Below are 21,459 nucleotides of genomic sequence, written 5' to 3'. Positions count from 1 at the left end.
TTCTCCATTGTTAATCATGGCACTGGCATGCATTCAGTGACATTAATGGTTGAAATTAGCAAAATAACATTAGGTCAAAGATTTTGTTATCTAATCACTGTACTTTAAAAGTAAAAAGTGAAACTTTATAATACTAGAATTTGGGTCTTTCTCATTTGAATATTATGGAAGTAAAAAATAATAATGAAAATGTAATTAACTTTGCAGAGCCCAACATGTCACTACAAGTGATTGCCCTTTTTAAAATATTAAAAATAATCATACATATTAAACTTATCTGATCATTTTAACAGAGCAATAGCTAATCTAATGAGGTAGTAGTAGATATGCCTACAGTATGTGTAATAGACTAGATCTATGTTTCCAATCACTTCTCTCAGCAGTGTTCCAGAGCCAGTGATCTAACAGAACTAACTGAGGAAAAAGAACTAAATGAACTAACTGAGTCAAATGAGCCAAATGAACTAACTGAGTCAAATGAGCCAAATGAACTAACTGAGTCAAAGGAGCCAAATGAACTGAGTCAAATGAGCCGAATGAACAAAATGAGTCAAATGAGTAAAATTAACTAAATGAACTAATCTTTTGAACTATTCTTTTGAGTGTACTAGATCAGAATGAACTAATCTCCAAAATAAATTAGATTTTCCCATCACTATCTCAAACACACCCAACCTTTTCGCAATGGTCACATGCCTATTAGACTGTTGTTCAGTGTAAAATATTTTTCTAATCATAAACACAGAGGGATATAGGTAAGAGACGCTACTGCCATTATTCTGCCCTCAGAATGGCACTGAATATAGCAGTGACACTTCTCCTGATTTATCTCAATAAATGGTGGAATACAGCAAAGCAAAAAAATTTGCCCCCAAGGCCAACACCTCTGCCCCTGCTGCGGAATATCATGCAGATTAGTACCACAGAATTGCCACAATCTCTATTTAAGGTAAGCGGGAACATTTGTATCTATAATAGAGAGAGATGAACTGTGTTAGATTAGTGCTTTTGTCAGGATAATGTTTGCCAGCCTGACAATAAAACAGAAGATTGGTACATCAGAAATACTTTGTGACTCTGTGAGCATCACCATGGACATATATATATATATATATATACATAATTTTATATTTTAATTTATATTTTATAGTCTATATATGTATATAAAATCAGTGGTGTTAAGTACTCATTAAAGTTACATGTCTATATCTGACTGTGTCTGACTCTTCAATCCTAAAGACATGTATGATGCCCAGTAGGAAAGATTTGAAGGTTGATGATGATCTATCAGATTTCTGCCGCCTCCATCTCCTTTTATCATTTCTCTCATGTTGGTTTCAAAGCTAATTCTATAGAGATGTTATTATTTTTCTGTCCTGATTGTTGTGCAAAACGAAGCTTACTGTGTACCTCACAAATAATTTTATGTAACCATATAGTAATGCTTTGCACAGCATTTACAATACCTTATGCAATACAGCATTTACCACACCCGAAGCAAAACAGCTGTAACTCTACACTTGTCTCAAACACACCCACCCTTTCCTCAATGGTCACATGGTATTTGGACTGTTGTTCAGTGTCAGAGCTTTTTCTAGTCAGGAACACAGTTCAGAGACGCTGCTGTCATTATTCTGCGCTCAGAATGGCACTGAATATAGCAGTGACTCTTCTCCTGGCTACTGGGGTCACTATCCTGATTTACCTCATTAAATGGTGGAAAACAGTAAAGCAGAAAAATTTGCCCCCAGGGCCCACACCTCTGCCCCTGCTGGGGAATATCATGCAGATTAGTACCACAGAATTGCCACAATCTCTGGTTAAGGTAAGCGGGAACATTTGTATCTCTAATATTGTAATACAACAGATTGCTGCAGTGCTGAATGCAGCTGTCTCTCTCCAATATGCTACAATGTATTTTGTTTATAAGTATATGCAGTTAGATTGTTGTTAAGTTACAGACAGATAAATAGACAGACAGATAAAGAGCTCTCTAGAGCATTTATGCTAATTAGAAAAAAAAAGACATATGCTGTTTATCTAAAACACACATAGTTCATCCATCTATAGATAGAGGGAGGAAGAGAGATAGATAGATACTACTGCTGCTCATTTATATAGTAAAAAATCTTAGAATTTTATTAAGAAAAATTGCAATGTTTCCACTCGACAACTGTATTAGTGATTACATTTCGCTATAGTGCAAGCATGTATCCCAAATGTTGACCTATAACATTTTGACCTAAGAAAAGTACTACAGCACTATTGTAATGTCTCTTAAAGCTGAGTAAGAAGTATGGACCTGTGTATACCATCTACCTGGCCAATCAACGCGCAGTCATGCTAATTGGCTACGATGCAGTGAAGGAGGCGCTGGTTGACCACAGTGATGTCTTTAGTGACAGAGGGAAAATGGAAGCAGTAGACCTGTTCTTTAAGGGTTATGGTAAGATATTTAAAAATATATTAATAATACTTAAAGCGGCACTACCACTTAAGTGGCTGAACATTTTGGTTGAAAATTAAAAATGGCTGCCAAGAGGGGTTGTGAATGGAAGGACCAATCAGAAGCTGCAACACCTTCAATTGTGGTTTCTGATTGAGAAAAATGGCTGCACAGAGCTGCCTCATAGTTTCTCGGCGTGGAAGGAGCAGGTAATTCATAGGTAATAATACAGTTTTAGGTTGTGTTTTATTTATATAATTTAATTAATACAGTTTCATGAAATGTGTTGAGACAAGGTAATCTATTTAAATAATTCAAAATCTAATCATAGTAATCATCAGGATGTAATAATATTGTCTGTCATATAGAGACTACTGTTCCAAGTTCAATATTACATTTCTCTCAGATTTATTGACTTTCCCTTATTTCTACTCCAGACCACATTTAAATTGATATTGTTATATGGAACATGCTTCTCAACCTAGACCACTTACAGTAACCTGATATAACAAGAAATAGTAAAATAGATATGACAAAATTCAGAAACTCATCACTGGTAATTTAATAAGTACATTGGCAGCAGTCTTTTATTTATAGCTTTAAAGTCCAGTAAAAAAAACAATTAATTGTTGGGTGTATATTGCGCTAAAAATATTCTGCCCATAAAACTAGAGATGAGCGGGCTCGGATATCTGAAATCCGAGCCCACCCGAACGTTGCCAATCCGAGCCGGATCCGAGACAGATCCGGGTATTCCTGCCAATTGCAAAACTGAAAGCGAGGCTCTGAGTCATAATCCCGCTGTCAGATCTCGCGATACTCGGATCCTATAAATTCCCCGCTAGTCGCCGCCATCTTCACTCGGGCATTGATCAGGGTAGAGGGAGGTTGTGTTAGGTGGTCCTCTGTCCTGCTATATCTCGTGCTGTGCTGTGCTGTTCAGTTCTGTGCTGTGCTGTGCTGTGTTGTGCTGTTCAGTTCTGTGCTGTGCTGTGTTCTGCTCAGTCCAGTGGTGCTGTGTCCTGTGCTCTGTCCTTCTAAGGGCATTGTTATTTCCCCATTATTCCCAAATTATAAAAAATTACAAAAAAAGTAATTATAAAAAAAAAAAAAAAAATATCCTAAAACAATCCTGCAGTATAAGTCCATTGGTACTGCTATATTACAAAGTTCACTGATTCTGCAGTATAAGTCCATTGGTACTGCTATATTACAAAGTTCACTGATTCTGCAGTATAAGTCCAGTGGTACTGCTATATTGCAAAGTTCACTGATTCTGCGTTATAAGTCCAGTGGTACTGCTATATTACAAAGTTCACTGATTCAGCAGTATAATTCCAGTGGTACTGCTATATTACAAAGTTCACTGATTCAGCAGTATAAGTCCAGTGGTACTGCTATATTACAAAGTTCACTGATTCAGCACTATAAGTCAAGTGGTACTGCTATATTACAAAGTTCACTGATTCAGCAGTATAAGTCCAGTGGTACTGATATATTACAAAGTTCACTGATTCAGCAGTATAAGTCAAGTGGTACTGATATATTACAAAGTTCACTGATTCAGCAGTATAAGTCAAGTGGTACTGCTATATTACAAAGTTCACAGATTCAGCAGTATAAGTCCAGTGGTACTGATATATTACAAAGTTCACTGATTCAGCAGTATAAGTCCAGTGGTACTGATATATTACAAAGTTCACTGATTCAGCAGTATAAGTCCAGTGGTACTGCTATTACAAAGTTCACTGATTCAGCAGTATAAGTCCAGTGGTACTGCTATATTACAAAGTTCACAGATTCAGCAGTATAAGTCCAGTGGTACTGCTATTACAGAGTTCACTGATTCAGCAGTATAAGTCCAGTGGTACTGATATATTACAAAGTTCACTGATTCAGCAGTATAAGTCCAGTGGTACTGCTATTAAAAAGTTCACTAATTCCGCAGTATAAGTCCAGTGGTACTGCTATTACAAAGTTCACTGCTTCAGCAGTATAAGTCCAGTGGTACTGCTATATTACAAAGTTCACAGATTCAGCAGTATAAGTCCAGTGGTACTGCTATTACAAAGTTCACTGATTCAGCAGTATAAGTCCAGTGGTACTCTCCTGTGCCGCATACAATTTTTAAAGGCTTTGCTGAGTGTGTGTGGCTTAGGGGTACGCTCTCTTGTGCTACATATAATGGAAAACAAAAATTTGGAGGATAAAGTATTATATTGTGGGGACCACTCCACTACGCAGTCCAGATACTTTTTTGGTAAAATTCAGACCAGTTGAGGGTTTTTTTATTATATTGTGGGGACCACTCCACTACGCAGTCCAGATACTTTTTTGGTGAAATTCAGACCAGTTGAGGTTTTTTTTTATTATATTGTGGGGACCACTCCACTACGCAGTCCAGATACTTTTTTGGTAAAATTCAGACCAGTTGAGGGGTTTTTTATTATATTGTGGCCCCGGTATCAAATTGGGTACCGGGGCCACTCCACTACGCAGTCCAGATACTTGTTTGGTGGAATTCAGACCAGTTGAGGGTTTTTTTATTATATTGTGGGGACCACTCCACTACGCAGTCCAGATACTTTTTTGGTGAAATTGAGACCAGTTGAGGGTGATATATTGTGGCCCCGGTACCAAATTGTGTACCGGGACCACTGCACTATGCAGTCCAGAAAGCTACCTCGGTGAAACGTTTTGGACTAAAAACAATATTGTGAGGTGTGAGGTGTTCAGAATAGACTGGGAATTAGTGGAAATGATTGCTAATGAATGTTATTGAGGTTAATAATAGCGTAGGAGTGAAAATAAACCAAAAAAACTTGATTTTAACACTTTTTATGTTTTTTTCAAAATAAATCCGAATCCAAAACCTTAAATCCGAACCAAAACCTTTCATCAGGTGTTTTGCGAAACAAATCCGAACCCAAAACCTCAAGCAAATCCGAATCCAAAACACAAAACACGAGACGCCAAAAGTGGCCGGTGCACATCCCTACATAAAACTAATGCACTGATACCTATATACTGAGTCATAGACATGTCAAGATGTATCCAGCTCTGCACCTGTGGTATATGTGCAAGGTTTATGTCAGGAATACATACACTGACATAAGAACATTCAGGTCATCAGCACAAGAAACATTTATTAACTTTTGTTTTCATAGCGAAGAAAAAACATAAGTTAGGCATCCACAAAATCATTTAATATGCACACAATCAATGCAGAAAGCGCATTAATTCAGAGGTGAATTCACGAACAGCCAATCAGAAATGCCTAGCTACTGCTGCCATTTACACTTCCATTCAAGGTAGTAGAATAACTTGAACTATTTTTGATTACTTTACGATATGAAACTAATTTAGGAAAAACTATAATTGGAAGTGAGCACAATGTTTGGATTTTTAGGGGTCATAATGAGCAATGGAGAAAGATGGAAAACAATGCGTCGATTCTCTCTCCTTACTCTGAGAAATTTTGGAATGGGGAAGCGGAGCATTGAAGAGCGGATCCAGGAGGAGGCCCGTTGTCTTACAGAGAAATTTATGAAGGACAAAGGTGGGTGGAGAATGAAAAATAAAACAAAAGTATTCATAAAGGTGAATGAAAAAATAGTAAAAATAGTATCATAGAACTTATAAAAAATCTATGTCTTACATTTAAACAAATATAAATACATCTAATATAAAATATATGATATAATATAATATAAAAAATAAAACTTTAGCAATAGGTTTAAACCTGTGTAGGACAATGTCTACAAATACCCTTTTCTGCAATCAAGATTTCATCTATTAAATGTGTCTGACAATTGCATAGTTATTATCTTACTATGCCTTGTTATTTTGATATTTTGTGACATAGCTGACATTTATTATTATTTTAGTCAAAAAAACCTTTCCAGTAAGTTTTCCTATGGTACACTCTCAGGTCAATCCTATGATTATTCTTTATAACCACAAATTTTACTAGAAGATGCTGTGCAAGAGGCCCACTTGGTCTTGACAGATTCAGCAGCAACCTCCCTCCAAGCTCCTTCATGATCTGGGCTAGGGAGGAAGCACCAGCTGAGGAAATAAAGAAAAAAGTTCTGGTCAGAGCAACAAAACCTGTCCAGTAAATCTTCTTAAGTGTAAGCAAAGGTACAATCTCAGGTGCTTTATATTATTACTGTTTATAACCGCAAATTTTACTAGAAGATGCTGTAAGAGGGGCTCACTTGGCCTTAATAGGTCCACCAGCATTGACCTTCCCAGCAGCATCCTTGCAATCTCTTTCATGGTCTGGGTTAGGGAGGAAACACAAGCTGTAATTACAAATGTAGTCATGGAGGTATGGGACAGAGGTATTGACTGAGTTGTTTGGTTGGTCTGGGGTAATTGTACCATACTCCAAATGCAAACATCTAGAGTATGTTCTGTCCTGGGCAAAAGACAACAGATATTCACCACATGGAAGACACACGCACGAATACATTACCAATCAAGAGTGACATGAAGTGGGGGACACTCACTGTAGAAAAGTCTCTTGATTAGAGTCCGTGGCTAAAGATGATACACAGCAGCCCTCCCAAAGAACTATGCTTTTGATTGAGTATAATATGCCGCCTCGCAAGTGCTAGCTAATGCAACAACAGCAGTGCCCTGGTACTAACAACGTTCTGTGTGACCGGTATGCTTTGCAAAACTAACTCCTAGGTGTAATGTACTACACTAACTTAGGCACAACAGTGACAGCCATAATGTAATAAAGTCACAGATAGGAAATAAACAGTAATGACAGATCAAAAGCCTACCTTTTATGGGGGTCTGACTGATAGGTCCTATTTGAATAAGGGCACATGGAAATTTAGGGAATAACAGAACTGGGCCTAAGCAACATGGTACATCTTTACTAATGCTGTACACTAAAAGGGTAGGGAAACTACACTCTACGGCATGGTCCCAAGTGTAGGGGACTGTCTGAGCTAAATCCTAGCATTGTTGGTGTTTACTGGCACTCCTTGGTGTTATAGTGTAGGGGGGATATGAAGACTGGCAATAGCAGGGGCACAGTGAAGGGGAAGAAACTCTTATTGCACTACAGGCATAATGCCTGAATCTGGTACAGGGGGCTAGTGCCTGACTACTAATCCCACAAGCCTAAGGCCTGAATAGAACTAGTGCCCACAGGCTCAAGACATTAATTAAACTGGTACTACTAGGCCTAGACCCCAAATTTATTATGCCCATGGATCTGGGCCGAGTTAATTGTGCCTTCTGCCTAGACCCTGTGTGAATCTGCTGATGCCTGAAGACCTTAGCTTAGTCTAGCAGCTTTCGTTGGCAGCAAGAGGAGACCGTGATAGCTCTTTTGCCTTCCCCCTGCTCCTGTTTTAGTAACATGTGTCCTCTTCAAGGAGTTTTGTTTTTTGATCCCGGCATCTTCTCACTGCATCTCCAAAGTATTCCTGTTATAAATGCAGCTTCTTATCTTCTGTAAATATAAGTCGCTGCAAAGAGGCAGCATGCAAATTCAAAATGTGGCCTCTGATTGGACCAAAGCCTACCAGATTATCTTGGTCCAAGTGAGGAAGGAGTTATAACTGCCAGAAGATTACCTGTTATTTGTCAAGCAGGTAAATGGTCTTTCTCTTCGTCTTCTAGGTGACCATTCAAAATGACACACCAGTAAGCAAGGTTGGCCATGCCTCGATCTGACCAACAACACTCAACTGGATTTAACTCTGCATACATAACACATTGCTATTCAAAGTCTTAAATAGGACAGTGTAAAGCTGTACTTATTTCTATTGATTTATTTTCGCAATTGTTTCCTTCAGGCTGGGACTGTTACAGAGAAGGGTAAAAGTTTAATACAGTCATGGCCAAAAGATTTGTGAATGACACAAGTATTAGTTTTCACAAAGTTCGCTGTAAAGAACAATGCCTTTTCTAGCATGATGGAGCACCTTGTCATAAGGCAAAAGTGATAACTAAGTGGCTCGGTGATCAAAACATTGAAATTTTGGGTCCATGGCCAGACAACTCCCCAGACCTTAATCCCATTGAGAATTTGTGGTCAATCCTTAAGAGGCGGGTGGACAAACAAAAACCCACAAATTCTGACAAACTCCAAGCATAGATTAGGCAAGAATGGGCGTGGAAGTTGATTGACAGCATGCCAGTGTGAATTGCAGCCGTCTTCAAAAAGAAAGGACAACACTTCAATTATTGACTGTTTCAATACACTTAAAGTAATTGTCAATGAAAGCCTTTGACACTTATGAAATGCTTATAATTTTACTTCAGTATACCATAGCAACATCTAACAAAAGGTCTAAAAACACAGAAGCAGAAAACTTTGTGAAAACTAATATTTGTGTCCTTCTCAAAATTTTTGGCCTTGACTTTAGTTATAGCAGACTCTCTATGGTGTGTGTGTACATGTATGTATGTATATATATATATATATATATATATATATATATATATATATATACATATATATATATATATATATATATATATATATACATATATATATATATATATATACAGTATATAAATATATATATATATATATATATATATATATATATATATACCTATATATATATATATATATATATATATATATATAGAAAGATATATATAGAATACTGCACAATCTCCATTGGGGTAGGACTAATGCATTTCAGTTCGGGATGTCAGAAACAGGAGGCGGAAGAGATGATTGCCAAGGTCCATGAACCAGAAATGGATTAATGCAACAGCTAAATGATTACAATTTAGTTCAGGACTTCAGAGATAGGAGTTAGAACAGATAATTAGCTATACCAGGATTAAACAGAGTAACCAGGGAAGTATGAGAGAGCCAGCAAGCTGGACCTGGATAACAGGGATTGATCAATAACTGTGGCAAAGGAAGCTGTGGTTAGACGCTAGAGAAAACTATTGTTGGTGAAGTCCAGAATTTATCCCTACTTAAGATACAGTTGGTTGGTAAGCTAAAACTAATATCACAATTTTCATACAGCAGGTTTACCACTTTGCATTTGCCTAAACAACCTTCCCCCCACTTACTGACCTGTAGTGAGCAGTGATAAGGTTACTCTGCAGCTCAGTAACCCTGAATAAATCTTACTACTTTTTTTCTGTTATCTAGAGTTAGATGAAGTTGAAGGAAATGATATGGCTTGTATTTCCAGAAGGACTGGAAAGACACAGGATTCAATAGTCTATACATTATCTCAGTTCTAAAGTTCTGACAGTGGTCATGGAACCCCCCCCCCCCCCCCATTACCATGGCTTAACTCTACTGTAGGTGGGCCTTTAAAGCCTCTCCCTAGCTGCGGGATGGTTTTTTTTTTGTGCATCTGTTCCACTTGAAGAGGTGGGTCCAGATAAGACACTCAACACTAAGCTCATTTGTATCATTTTTTGGAGGAATAGGTTTTTGCAATGTAAGATTCAAACCCACTGATGTCAAGCAGATGAGCATCTGGTGTGTGACTGCAGTCATGGCTGAACACACCCTAGATTCTGAGCTAAGCTGTGCAGTACCTGTGGTATGTTCTGTTTGGTTACTGTATGTTATTTTTGTTCTTTGAATTTTTGAACCAACATGCCCCCTAGTCTTGCCTGTTTTCTGCATGTGCACACATTGATTTTGGATTATTTTCTGGATGCGGATTTGGTGCAGCATCTGCCTGACTGTTGCTGACCCTAACTTTACATTGATCTTATTTTTTGTGTCTCTGAGCTTGGATACAAATGTTTCCTGTGATTCCTTAGATCTAGTACTTGTACCATTGCTAATATATACCAGTGATTCATGCAAAATAGTACTGGGGGCAACTGAGAATCAATAAGCAGAACTCACTTTAACTGAAATGGAGAGGCTATAGGTGAAAAGCCTGTTGTCCGGTGTCTTTTAACAGGAAGATGGTCAAGATCTGAAAATAAAGCATCACAGGGGCAGCCTTATATTTGAAATGCATACCTGTCTGTCCCCAGAAAAAAAGATGACCAGGGGGTTCATTTGCAAATTAAAATTCTGATCAATAATATACATTGGTGCTTAAAATAAAATAAAGTTGGCCATTCCTTTAACATGGTCCAATACAGTCTAGGATTGCATTGGGTCACTTTAAAGTGTTTCTTTATATTTTTACTTTTAACTTTACTATCTTCATTTAATTCTTATGCGTTTGGCACTAGTCATTCAGATAGTGTTTTAGAAAACTGTATATTTATTTTTGGTGTACTGTATATATTTTCTTCTGGCTATAGTTTTATTGCACCTAGCAGTTTTTATCCAACAGGGAACTATAATAAATTGGACTTCACTTTTACTATAAGGTACAAAACCCTTAACAAAGGCAGTTCTACCCTGTAAACACATTGGGGGGACTTATGAACTATTCTACAATGTCTTAAATTTCAATCCTTCATTGTAAAACAGCCATTATGGCTCATTTACTAAAATGCATTTAGGTGCTTTTCATTGTCTATCACCCATTAGACAGATTAAAGCTAAATGTTTACATCCAGTGTTAGTATTTAAACTAAATTGATTAAACAATTACTAGTTAGCCATACAGCTTAGTTACAACAAAAAAGAGAAACCAGGTTGCGCTGCCGAGAAACTAGTCAGTTTGGTGTATAAAAACAAAGTGTTACCAAGGTATCTGCCAAGGACAAAGAGACAGTCCCTAATACTAATCACAATAAATGTTTACTGTACAATAAAAAATTAATAAAAAACAATACCAGCAATTGCATAAATCACCCTTAGATCATCAACATCATTTGAATATGTATAATATAAAGGGTCAAACCTTCAGTACTGAGGTGCCTCGAAAACATGTATAAATATGTACATATATATATATATATATATATATATATATATATATATATATATATATATATATATAAATACCGCTGTATCTTATGGCTCATAAAAAAAGTGTGATATAACGGAGATATCCAATTATAGATTAGTCAATCCATACACAGTTGTGGGCTCACATTGTATAGGTAATAGCAACAGTCTGAGATCACAGAGCTGAGAAAGAATCACGAAGCAGATCAGGGGCGGGCTGGGCCGGGGGGCAGGGGGGCATCGCCCCCCCCAGGCAGCTCAGAATTACCTATGTTAGGGCTGACCCGGAAGGCTGGCCGGCCGTCCCCCGGATTCAAAATCGATGATGACACTGGATGCGGCCGTGTCAGCGCACAGGCGGCCGCATCACATGACACGGGATGCGGCCGCGTCATCAACGACGCGCCGCCTGTGCGCCCCCCCGGGCTGAAATTGCCAGCCTGTACCTGAAGCAGATGGTCAGAATATGTGCCACACGTATGATCCTGTAATTCTTACTTAATGGTATATGTATCCCATATAGTTTGGCTCCAAATAACGAGCATGTAGTTGGAATATAACCCACATGTACTGTCCCGGGTTCTTTATCAAAATAGGGTAAATCCCGAATGTTTGGTTCCAAATAGATAACAGGCAATCAAAAGTTTGCACCGCTTACCTGTGTCGAAATTCACCCTCCGGAGGGATTTGAAGCAACACCTGGCGGACTCCGATAGTTAGCCTGACTCCAGAAAACTTTCCAGCAAAATCCACCGACCTTAGCGCAATGATGCGCAACTGTGAAGCCAGTCTCGCTAGTAAAGAAGCGAGTGTGATTCTCGTTCCGGCTTCAGATCACAAGTAATGGCAGATAGATATCCAGAAAGAGACTAAGCAGCAAACCCAGCTGATGCGTTTCCTGCCCGTGCTCGACACTTTCTCAAAGCTGTTGTAGGGGTTGCAAATATCCTTTATATAGGAAGCCAAATGGACAGGTATAGCAATCAGTTCCGACAGTTTCATTCAATATTTATAAATTAAGATATAGTCAAATAGTAATATGCTATTAAATCCAAATTCCTGAAAGAGAGATTCAATGTACACGTATAGATACATAGAAGTAATCAATTTCTCTTAACCCGTTCTCACAGGATTCTGAATGGCTCTCAATTGCTTATCAATTAAACTAAATTAACCAAAAAGATATATATAAAACACATAAAAATAAAAATAATCAGCTTAATTACTAGGGGGACTTATGAACTATCCCATAATGTCTTAAATTGCAATACTTCAATGTAAAACAGCTATTATGGCTCATTTACTAAAAAGCAATTAGGTGTATTTCATTGTCTATCACCCACTAGACAGATGAAAGCTAAATGTTTATTGTTTGTGGTTCAGTACACGTTTTGTACATCCAGTATTAGTAATTAACTAAATTGATTAAACAATTACCAGTTAGCCATAGAGCTTAGCTAATAATGGTTGGCTGAATATACCATTGGGTCAATGGCGTAAAAAGCACAGCAGCCTTTGTAATAACATGCATTTCTTTCTGCCATTTATAATGTTGCTATTATTTTGTTCAGTGAAAATAAAGACTAACTGGTCTTATTTACTTAATTACAGGCACACCATTTGATCCAGATTCTTTACTACACTTGGCTGTTTCCAATGTTATTTGTTCTGTTGTATTTGGTGAGAGATTTGACTACGAGGATGAGAAATTCATAACACTTTTGACGCATATTACAGATTTTGGCAAGCTGATTAACACTGTCTGGGGTCAGGTAATTATTAAGAAACATATAATAATTTGATGGACACGGTGTTATTGACATTGTTACTTTGAATTTCTATCATTCTGATCATTTCATCTAAATTCCACATCAATGACAGTTGATGTGGAATTTTGATATGGAATCAAAGCTCTAATATATATATATATATATATATATATATATATATATATATATATACATATATATATAAACCACATGTGCTTTGAAATTTTAGTTGTATAACTTAAGAATGGTGAATCTCCCCTCTGTGCTTATTTGATTAGGCATCATATCCTAGAGGATTGAAAACTGGAATTATTGGTTACAAATGTGAAGCCAAAGTGAGATAGCCTGATTCTTTGAGTGCAGTCATAAACCAACGTGAATTCCACTCACTTTTGAATTCTCAGTACAAAAAGAGTAGGAAAACATGTTGCTTTAGTGGATATCAGAGCACATCTCAAGAAAGGTGATTCAAGGGGTGAAACACAATGGTAATGTAGTCATACGAGAATTAAAATTAAATAAACATGTATATGGACATACAGTTTTTAACTCCTTCAGTGCTAAAGAAGGGAGGTGCTCAACATATACCTCACATATATAAGTGATAAACATGTGTCCCACTAGTCCTTAGCACTCATGGGGCTCACCTAACCCCTTTACCCATCTCCCACTGGTATCTTTTATTGGTGGTGGCCAGATGAAGAGTCCACTAATGATGACATAATTGCTCCGTGCACATCACAAAAGTCAGGAATGAGGGAGAGCACTAAAAAGGCCTTATATCCCCCATCCTGGTTCCCAGAGACTCATTGGTACCCTTGTTTTAATGAGGAGAAACCCATCTTTAAAACAATGTGGTCCATTTAGAAAGTCCTGAAATCCCCTTTCAGAGAAGCAATGATCTCCGGCATCCTGGCTTTAATAAATTCAGGGGTACCCTCATTTGAAAGAGGGAAGTCCTCTATTCCAAATTATATGGCCTCTTAGTAGTTATTGTTTGGTGATCCCATGTGATTCCCAGAGAAAAACACCCTACGCTATAGAAAAATCATTAAGCAGCCCAAGAATGGGGTTGAATGTTGCAAAGCCTAGATCTAGCCCTTTCTGGCTCCAGGAAACTATGGGGGACCCTCATTTGAAAGAGGACACTCATCTTATTAAAATGATGCACCCCCTTAGTAGTTATTGCCTGGGGATAACCAGTCAATAACACTGATACTGCAAAAAACATAAAAAATTCCAAATGGGGGTTATAATGCTATGGTATGACTTTTTGATCTACCAATGTTATTTCTACACATTTTATGCATTTCATCCAAGACAAAAATTGCAATTCATTTTCAAGTACTGTTTTTAATAAAAAAAACAAAAACGTTTTGAATCTTGTTTTTTACTCTTTTGGAAAAATGGATTGCTGCCAAAGCAGGAATCACAACATTTTGTAGGTGGTATTTTAAAAAAAATGTACACATTTGCTGCTAGTTCACTTTGATCAATTTCATTAAAAAACACTTTTTTATCCATCTTGGGTTGATTTCCTTTGGTGTATTAGGAAGTATAAGCAAATTAATGATATCTTATGAAAATTCAAACTCTGTTTCAAAGTAATTTGCATGGGTGTTGCATAAACAAATTACTGATTTTGAAGTTGTAATGTGACTAGCCCAAAATAGGCTCAACACATAGGTGAATTCAGTAAAGTTGCATTACCATCTAAGTACTAAATATTACTCCCATCGAATAACATAAAAGCAAAATGTTTCATAAAGCTAATTTCCACCTATAGTGCAGAAAATAATAAAACAACTGTAGGATAATTTCAGAGTGAATATTTTAATAAGAAATAACATAACTAACTAAAATATATAAACATTAAGGGTCTGAGTCACTAAAGCATGTATACTGAGCACATCCTGCTTTTGTTTTAAACCACACGTAAATCAGCTCTGCATACTCCCAAGTCAACAAGTAACGCATTGTAGGATACATGTGGTGCTGACTGCGGGTGTATTTTTACTAGACCAGATACTGCAGTATGTGTACAATACTTATGTGGATGGACAGGGCTGTGTTCACGGGCAGAAGTCTAAGTTCTGATCATGCGCAGAGTGATTTTGCATACGATACGCTCAAAATCGGCAGATACGTGCCTTAATGACTCAGGCCCTAAATGTATACAAAGTATACTTTAATTAAAAAGTCTCCAAAGTTGTCCCAAAATAAGCTCTGACAAATCATGCTTAAATCAACCCATTTCCCAGCCAGTTATAGCGGTCTAGTAACACTGTTTAACTGTGATGTTGGGTTTAAGTAAAATCATTCATACAATCGTGGAAGAAAAACGAGCTACGATTACTTTCCCAGGTGTCTGTTAATGTACTCTCCATATTGCTGTGAGGATAATAATTTACATTTTGTTTAAATATCCTTAAATATCCATGGGTGCATATAATTATAGAGTGACCATGGCATGGGATATATTGTAATATATGACAATATTAACAACAAAATCTAAATTGTAAAAAATATAAAGTATTGACATGCATAAAAAGAGGCATAGATGCAAGGGAAGACAGTGTAATTTTGCCACTGTATAAATTGTTGGTAAGACCTCATCTTGAATACGGAGTACATTTCTGGGCACCAATATATAAAAAAGTTATTTTGGGAACTAGAAAAGGTTCAGAGCAGGGCGACAAAATTGATAAAGGGTATCAAGTCATTGCGTTATGATAAAACGTTAACCAATTTAGGCATGTTTACTTTAGAAAAGAGGCATCTAAGAGGGGATATGATTGCTATGAACAAATACATTAAGAGTCAATGCAGAGAACTTTTTACCCCAAGGACTATACACAGGACACACACTCACCCCCTAATGTTAGAGGAGAGGAAGTTTCACAACCAGCAAAGGAAGAAGTTCTCTACAGTAAGGGCAGTCAAGATATGGAATTCACTGTCAGGGAAGGTTGTGATGGCAGATTCAATTGATATGTTTGAGAAAGGGTTAGACAAATTTTAGCGGAAAACTGTATCCAGGGATATGACCGTTAATTAAAATGAAGGATAGTAGTGGATACAGGGAAAAAATAGGACTTCAATATTGGGTCTAGAGGGATTTTTCCTGATTGAAACAGATTTGCGGTGGGTTAATCTGGATCTATTTTCAAATATAAGCGAGGGATCGCAGGGGATCCAAAATAGGTTGAACTTGATGGACTGGTGTCTTTTTTCAACCTCATCAACTATGTAGCTATGTCTATTTTATATTCTGAATGTAACTTTTTTCAGCTTCTAGTTTTATTCCCAACCATGATGAGCTATGTCCCTGGCCCTCAGCTGAAACGGTTCACCATTTTCCAAAAGCTGATAGACTTTGTGAGGGACAGAGTGAGGTTGCACCAAAATACTCTGGATAAGAACTGCCCACGGGACTTCATAGACTGTTTCCTTATAAAGATGGAAGAGGTGAGTTTATGGAAAGTCTTGGGACAATAAATGAACAAAATATAAATACACACCCTTCTACTAAGAGTGGAGGGGCTTTAAATATTGTTTGCCTGCTAACAAAATCATCAAAATAATCTTACAGGAAATAAAGAATCCAAATACTGAATTTCATGAAGATAACTTATTGGGGACAGTAAGTGACCTATTCTTTGCTGGGACAGAGACTACAAGTATGACACTGAGATATGGCTTCCTGATTCTGCTTAAATATTCTGAAATACAAGGTAAGATTTACCCCCAAATGAAACTGGTCATAATCAGAACTCTAGTTTGTCATATGAGGATTTCTCTAGAAATATTCAATGATAGTACACACTAAAATGGGGAAAATAAGATTTTTACTCATCGTAAAATCCATTTCTCTGACTCCATTGGGGGACACTACTAACTATACCTTGGGGTATAGTAGTGGGTCCTTACTATGTATTTCTCGGAGGAAAAAAAGCCTCTGGAGCCACAAAACCATTTTGACATCTAAAATGACGATAACAGTGCATATATAGCTTTTTTTTTACCTTTATGCTATGTATAAAAAAACTATAGTGTGTTGCATTTTTTAAATGAATGAACTGCTACAGAGAAAACAAAGTTATATTTCAGCATAGGTCCCATTTTTATAATGTAGCCCCCCTCTTATAGGTCCCATTTTTATTAGGTAGCCCCCTTTTATATTATATAGCCCCCTCTTGTAGTTCCCATTTTTTATAATGTAGCCCCCTCTTGTAGGTCCCTTTTTTATTATTCAGCCCCAAAAAATATATTTTTTTTATTTACTACTTACTTACCTTCACTCGGGTGATTTCCTGGTCCTGGATCTTCTCTTCTCTGCTCCTCCTCGGCGCGCTCTCTATCAACTGAATAATGCTGACAAGACCTTAGGGTCACGTCTGCGTTATTCCGTCATTCAGCCAGCAGGGAGCTGCGGTGGGGGAGTAGCAATCTCTCCTCTGCCGGCTCATATTACCTTTTTATATTTTTAAATCGTAATTAGTTTAGCAAAGGGGGTGACAGAGAGACGCTCTTTCACCCCCTTTGCTACAGACACAGCAGATGGCTGAAAGAGCCGCATACGGCTCCGGAACCATCGCATCAGACAGGGAAGTCCCTATTGTCTATGCAGTCTGGGGTTTGCATGCAGCCTACCAATTCTGCAAGTGAGCAGGCAGAAACAATCGCTAGTGCAGTATATTAAAGTAATTTTATCGTTTTCCAATAAGCATTGTCTATGCGATTTGTTTGGTTCCAAAGCACAAGCAATTTATTTAGCAAAAGCATAACAGTTCTAATAAATAAGTACAGCACAGCCGATACATGATAGATAGATAGATACATACATACATACATACATACATACATACGCTGCGCCCGCTGCGTTCAGATCTTTTTAGCGAATGAACCGGACAAGTGCGGATAAATAGGGGATTAGAATGATACCAAACATGACATGCTTCTCGTGACCTGAACTTAAAATATCACTAAAGTGTACATATAACCTTATAATAAATAACTATAAACCAAATAATATCTGCTCATAAACAACTGTTGATTGGAACTATTATAGGAAATACATGTATATATGAATGTGTAAGTGCGAGTGTATGCGTGCGTGACTTATCGTGCGATTGCGCCATAACACGTGGCGTACTGATCGCAATCACACGGTAAAACAATATTAATCAATATCATTAATCATCCAATTATATGACTTTGACAGCTCCACCCTTTGCTTATGTCCACTCTGTCTGTAGATCTCAGACAGGTTACCATAAAAGAGAGTCATACTCTTAGAAAAAAAAAATCTTTTACTATGGAACATATACCTTTGGAGCTTGGAGATAACCTTTTGTATGCCCTTCAAGGCTTCTATAGAACATGTATCAACAATATAGAATATCCTACAATAGTTCTTCATGCCTAACATGTTCATCTGTCCAAAGCATGTCTTTTAGCTCAGACAACATTTAAGTAATACATATTCACCAATAACATCATCCTATGCCTATCACCAATGTCATTTACGATCTCCTTCAGCTTGAGTTAGTATATACACTCTAATAATATCAACATTTCTTTTCCTCAACACTTGTGGGGCGGGTTATTGTCTGTTCGTTCTTCCCAGTCTCCCAATACTCAAATTTCTTTGTATGTGAAACAGTGATAGGCCTGCCAAATATTGGGAGACTCCAAACTAAGGGACATAGTGGTCTTACCTTTCCACTAGTGACCTCCCACACCATAATTCGGGTACCTCAGGAATATTTAGTGGAAAGAGAACTAGTCCTACTCGATATGATCTCTGAGGCACGTGAGATTACACCCAGCACTGTTTGGTCTACAACCTTACCCACCCAAGAATGATAATCATTCTCAAGGATGCCTGCTCAAGTCCGAATATTACTGGACTGGCATCGCTGGATGTACCTCTCTTTAACTATGGGGTCAACGTACTTATGGACATAATACTCCTCAGACAATAGCCCTTCGCACTTTCTCCAAGCTCCAAGGTTAGCAAATTTTTCTTTACCCCTGAATTGAATAGAGTAATTGGCTGGACCGATTATGCTACCAACTTCTCCTTCATCCCCAACTCCTCAATATCACTACCTGAACCAGCCTCTGTCACCTGTTCACAATTGAAGAATTGACTGTCCTGAAAAGAGAATGAGATGAGAGAAACACAGAACAGGAGAAACAGGAAAAACTATTATTTCATGCTGGATAACAGCCTTTGCAAATTCCTTGGCTCAGGTGTTGTCAACTGCAATTGGGATTTCCCAGAACAGATTCACGAGTGTAATTGGAACCTTCCCCGGGTGTTGACTCCTGTGCAGTGGATGGAATGGGTACCGGTGTCTCACTGCTTCCCCTAAGGACGTGATGCTGGTCGTCCACACTTGGTACCTGTTAGTTAAGCAACCTGAATGTAGGAAATTACAGTTCCACAACTTAAAACAGATAACCCACCAGGGGTTAATTGACGCACACTGGAGAACCTGCCGGGGTGACTCTAGGTATAGCTGTAAACCAGAAGGGACAGTGTATCAAGATAGTTTAAATGTACCTCAGCTGCTGCACGCCCGTGGTGGTTTGCTGATAACCACCCGTGCTGATCATAAACATAAAGAGACAGAAAATAAGGGCGGCGCTGCACGAGGATCACCGAGTTAGTCCTTAATAACACTGGTGTTCTCTTGAGAGATAGACAGGGCACTAGACAGTTTCAAAACACAGATAACTTTATATATATTATTATTCCAGCACCAAAGTATGACATAGATATACTGCACATAGATTGAAACATTGAGAGAAATCTCTCTAACAACTTACTCTCCCAATCCAACATCATAACCGTCCAACACCTCAGGAGACAGTGTTTCGAATGTTCTCAGTTGCTGTCTCACTATTTGTTTTTCCTCTCAAGGTCTAGAACAATCTCTCCATTACAAACTCATCAAGAAAAAGTCAAAAACATTTCAGAAGATGACAGGTTAAGAGGCAGTTTAGGAGTGATTTTGATAGTGGGGAGGACTAGTGGCCGAAGATACCAGCCACTCCAATCAAGTTTCAACCCTCATTCTATTCAATTCGTTCTAGCTAGTACTGTTTCTTTATTTTCTCACTGGTTTGTGGCTAATCAAAAGTATGTAACTTGCTATCACTGCTCATACATTATACAGTTATTGCCAATAACATGAATACCCCTATCACCTTTTATAACTCCAGTGATACCACATCGAATAACAAAAGCCCTTAGTATGACACAGCAATACATTAGAAACATTTCAATACACCTTTACCCAGATATATTTCATCGCTACACCAGTACATATTTAAGGATCCTGCAAGGTAGTAATTGGATGACGTGGATTTGTTTTACCTGGAGAAAGTCCATCTATAGGAGGGGTATGGGATGGCTCTATTTGTATTGTCTTCCTGACACTCTCTCTCAATCAAGACAGGACATTGCCTTCCTACTAGCTTGAGAAGAAACGTCTGATGTACACCCATATTACTCTTACCAGCTTGCATATATCTTCTGTACCCAGCTGAGCCAGACCTTGTGCTGCCTCCGCTAGGCCTGGAAGATACACTCTGGGAGCTACAGGTCTACCTTGTCCATCTCTCCAGGGCCCAGAAGACTCCTGACCACCTCCCTTCACCTTCCAGATTGTTTATTCTTCAGGTAACACAAATCTCATATATTATCTAATTTGTGTGTGTGTGTGTGTGTGTGTGTGTATATACACAATTTTAAAACAATACACAGAAAAACAAAGCAAAACATAGATTTGTCAGCTGTCACATAAAATCCTGCTGTCTATTTGACAGCTATGTCCGCCCTTGTGTGACAGTCATGTACAGTCATGTGTGTGAGTGTGGACTTAACTAACAGCTACTTCAGTTGGTAACTTTGTCACTGTCACAAGTCCTCCATGTAATATCCTACTTATGTAATGCCATTGCTATAAAAAGTTCTTCAGTTGCCTCAACTTCGCCCCTATACTAGAAAAATATTGAAGACAAATGTATATCAATTGATTTTCCCTCTGCCAACTCACAAGCCATTTTCAATCCCACACATTCAGCTACTTGGCTAAGTGACGAGGGCAAAGGGGTCCATTTCTAGAACACTCGTCAATTATTATAATTATCCACTACATGTCTGTCTACGGTGAAAAATATAAACACATGAAAATTTTACATTTTCTACGTTATGTCAGGTCTTTTGGCAAAAATCCTACTCCAATATTCTACACAGAGATACACATCTGTATGTCTAACCTCCAGCGATCTCCTGTCTCCACCCTTTGAGCATATATAGAGGCTTACTTTGCACAGGAGACAAAAAGGCAGATATACAATCT

At 37.9% G+C, this 21,459-nt stretch overlaps 1 protein-coding gene across 2 annotated transcripts in view; it reads left to right on the top strand.

Annotated features, from left to right (window-relative positions):
• The window catches only part of LOC142102228 (cytochrome P450 2C28-like), a 41,184-nt gene that overhangs the window by 7,291 nt on the left and 12,434 nt on the right, over window positions 1–21,459 (top strand). Inside the window, exons 1-6 of one of the 2 annotated variants that reach the window (XM_075186947.1) lie at window positions 1,607–1,825; window positions 2,284–2,446; window positions 5,856–6,005; window positions 12,927–13,087; window positions 16,376–16,552; window positions 16,677–16,818. In XM_075186947.1, coding sequence (XP_075043048.1) covers window positions 1,646–1,825; window positions 2,284–2,446; window positions 5,856–6,005; window positions 12,927–13,087; window positions 16,376–16,552; window positions 16,677–16,818 — 973 coding nt within the window. In that variant the 5' untranslated portion in view covers window positions 1,607–1,645. Of the gene's footprint in view, window positions 1–1,606; window positions 1,826–2,283; window positions 2,447–5,855; window positions 6,006–12,926; window positions 13,088–16,375; window positions 16,553–16,676; window positions 16,819–21,459 lie in introns of those variants that run through there. The other variant, XM_075186948.1, reaches the window with a different exon arrangement.

This window comes from Mixophyes fleayi, chromosome 9, assembly GCF_038048845.1.
Source record: "Mixophyes fleayi isolate aMixFle1 chromosome 9, aMixFle1.hap1, whole genome shotgun sequence".
Taxonomy (NCBI): domain Eukaryota; kingdom Metazoa; phylum Chordata; class Amphibia; order Anura; family Limnodynastidae; genus Mixophyes; species Mixophyes fleayi.
The sequence above is the reverse complement of the archived record's forward strand: the minus strand, read 5'-3'. Positions and strand labels throughout refer to the sequence as shown.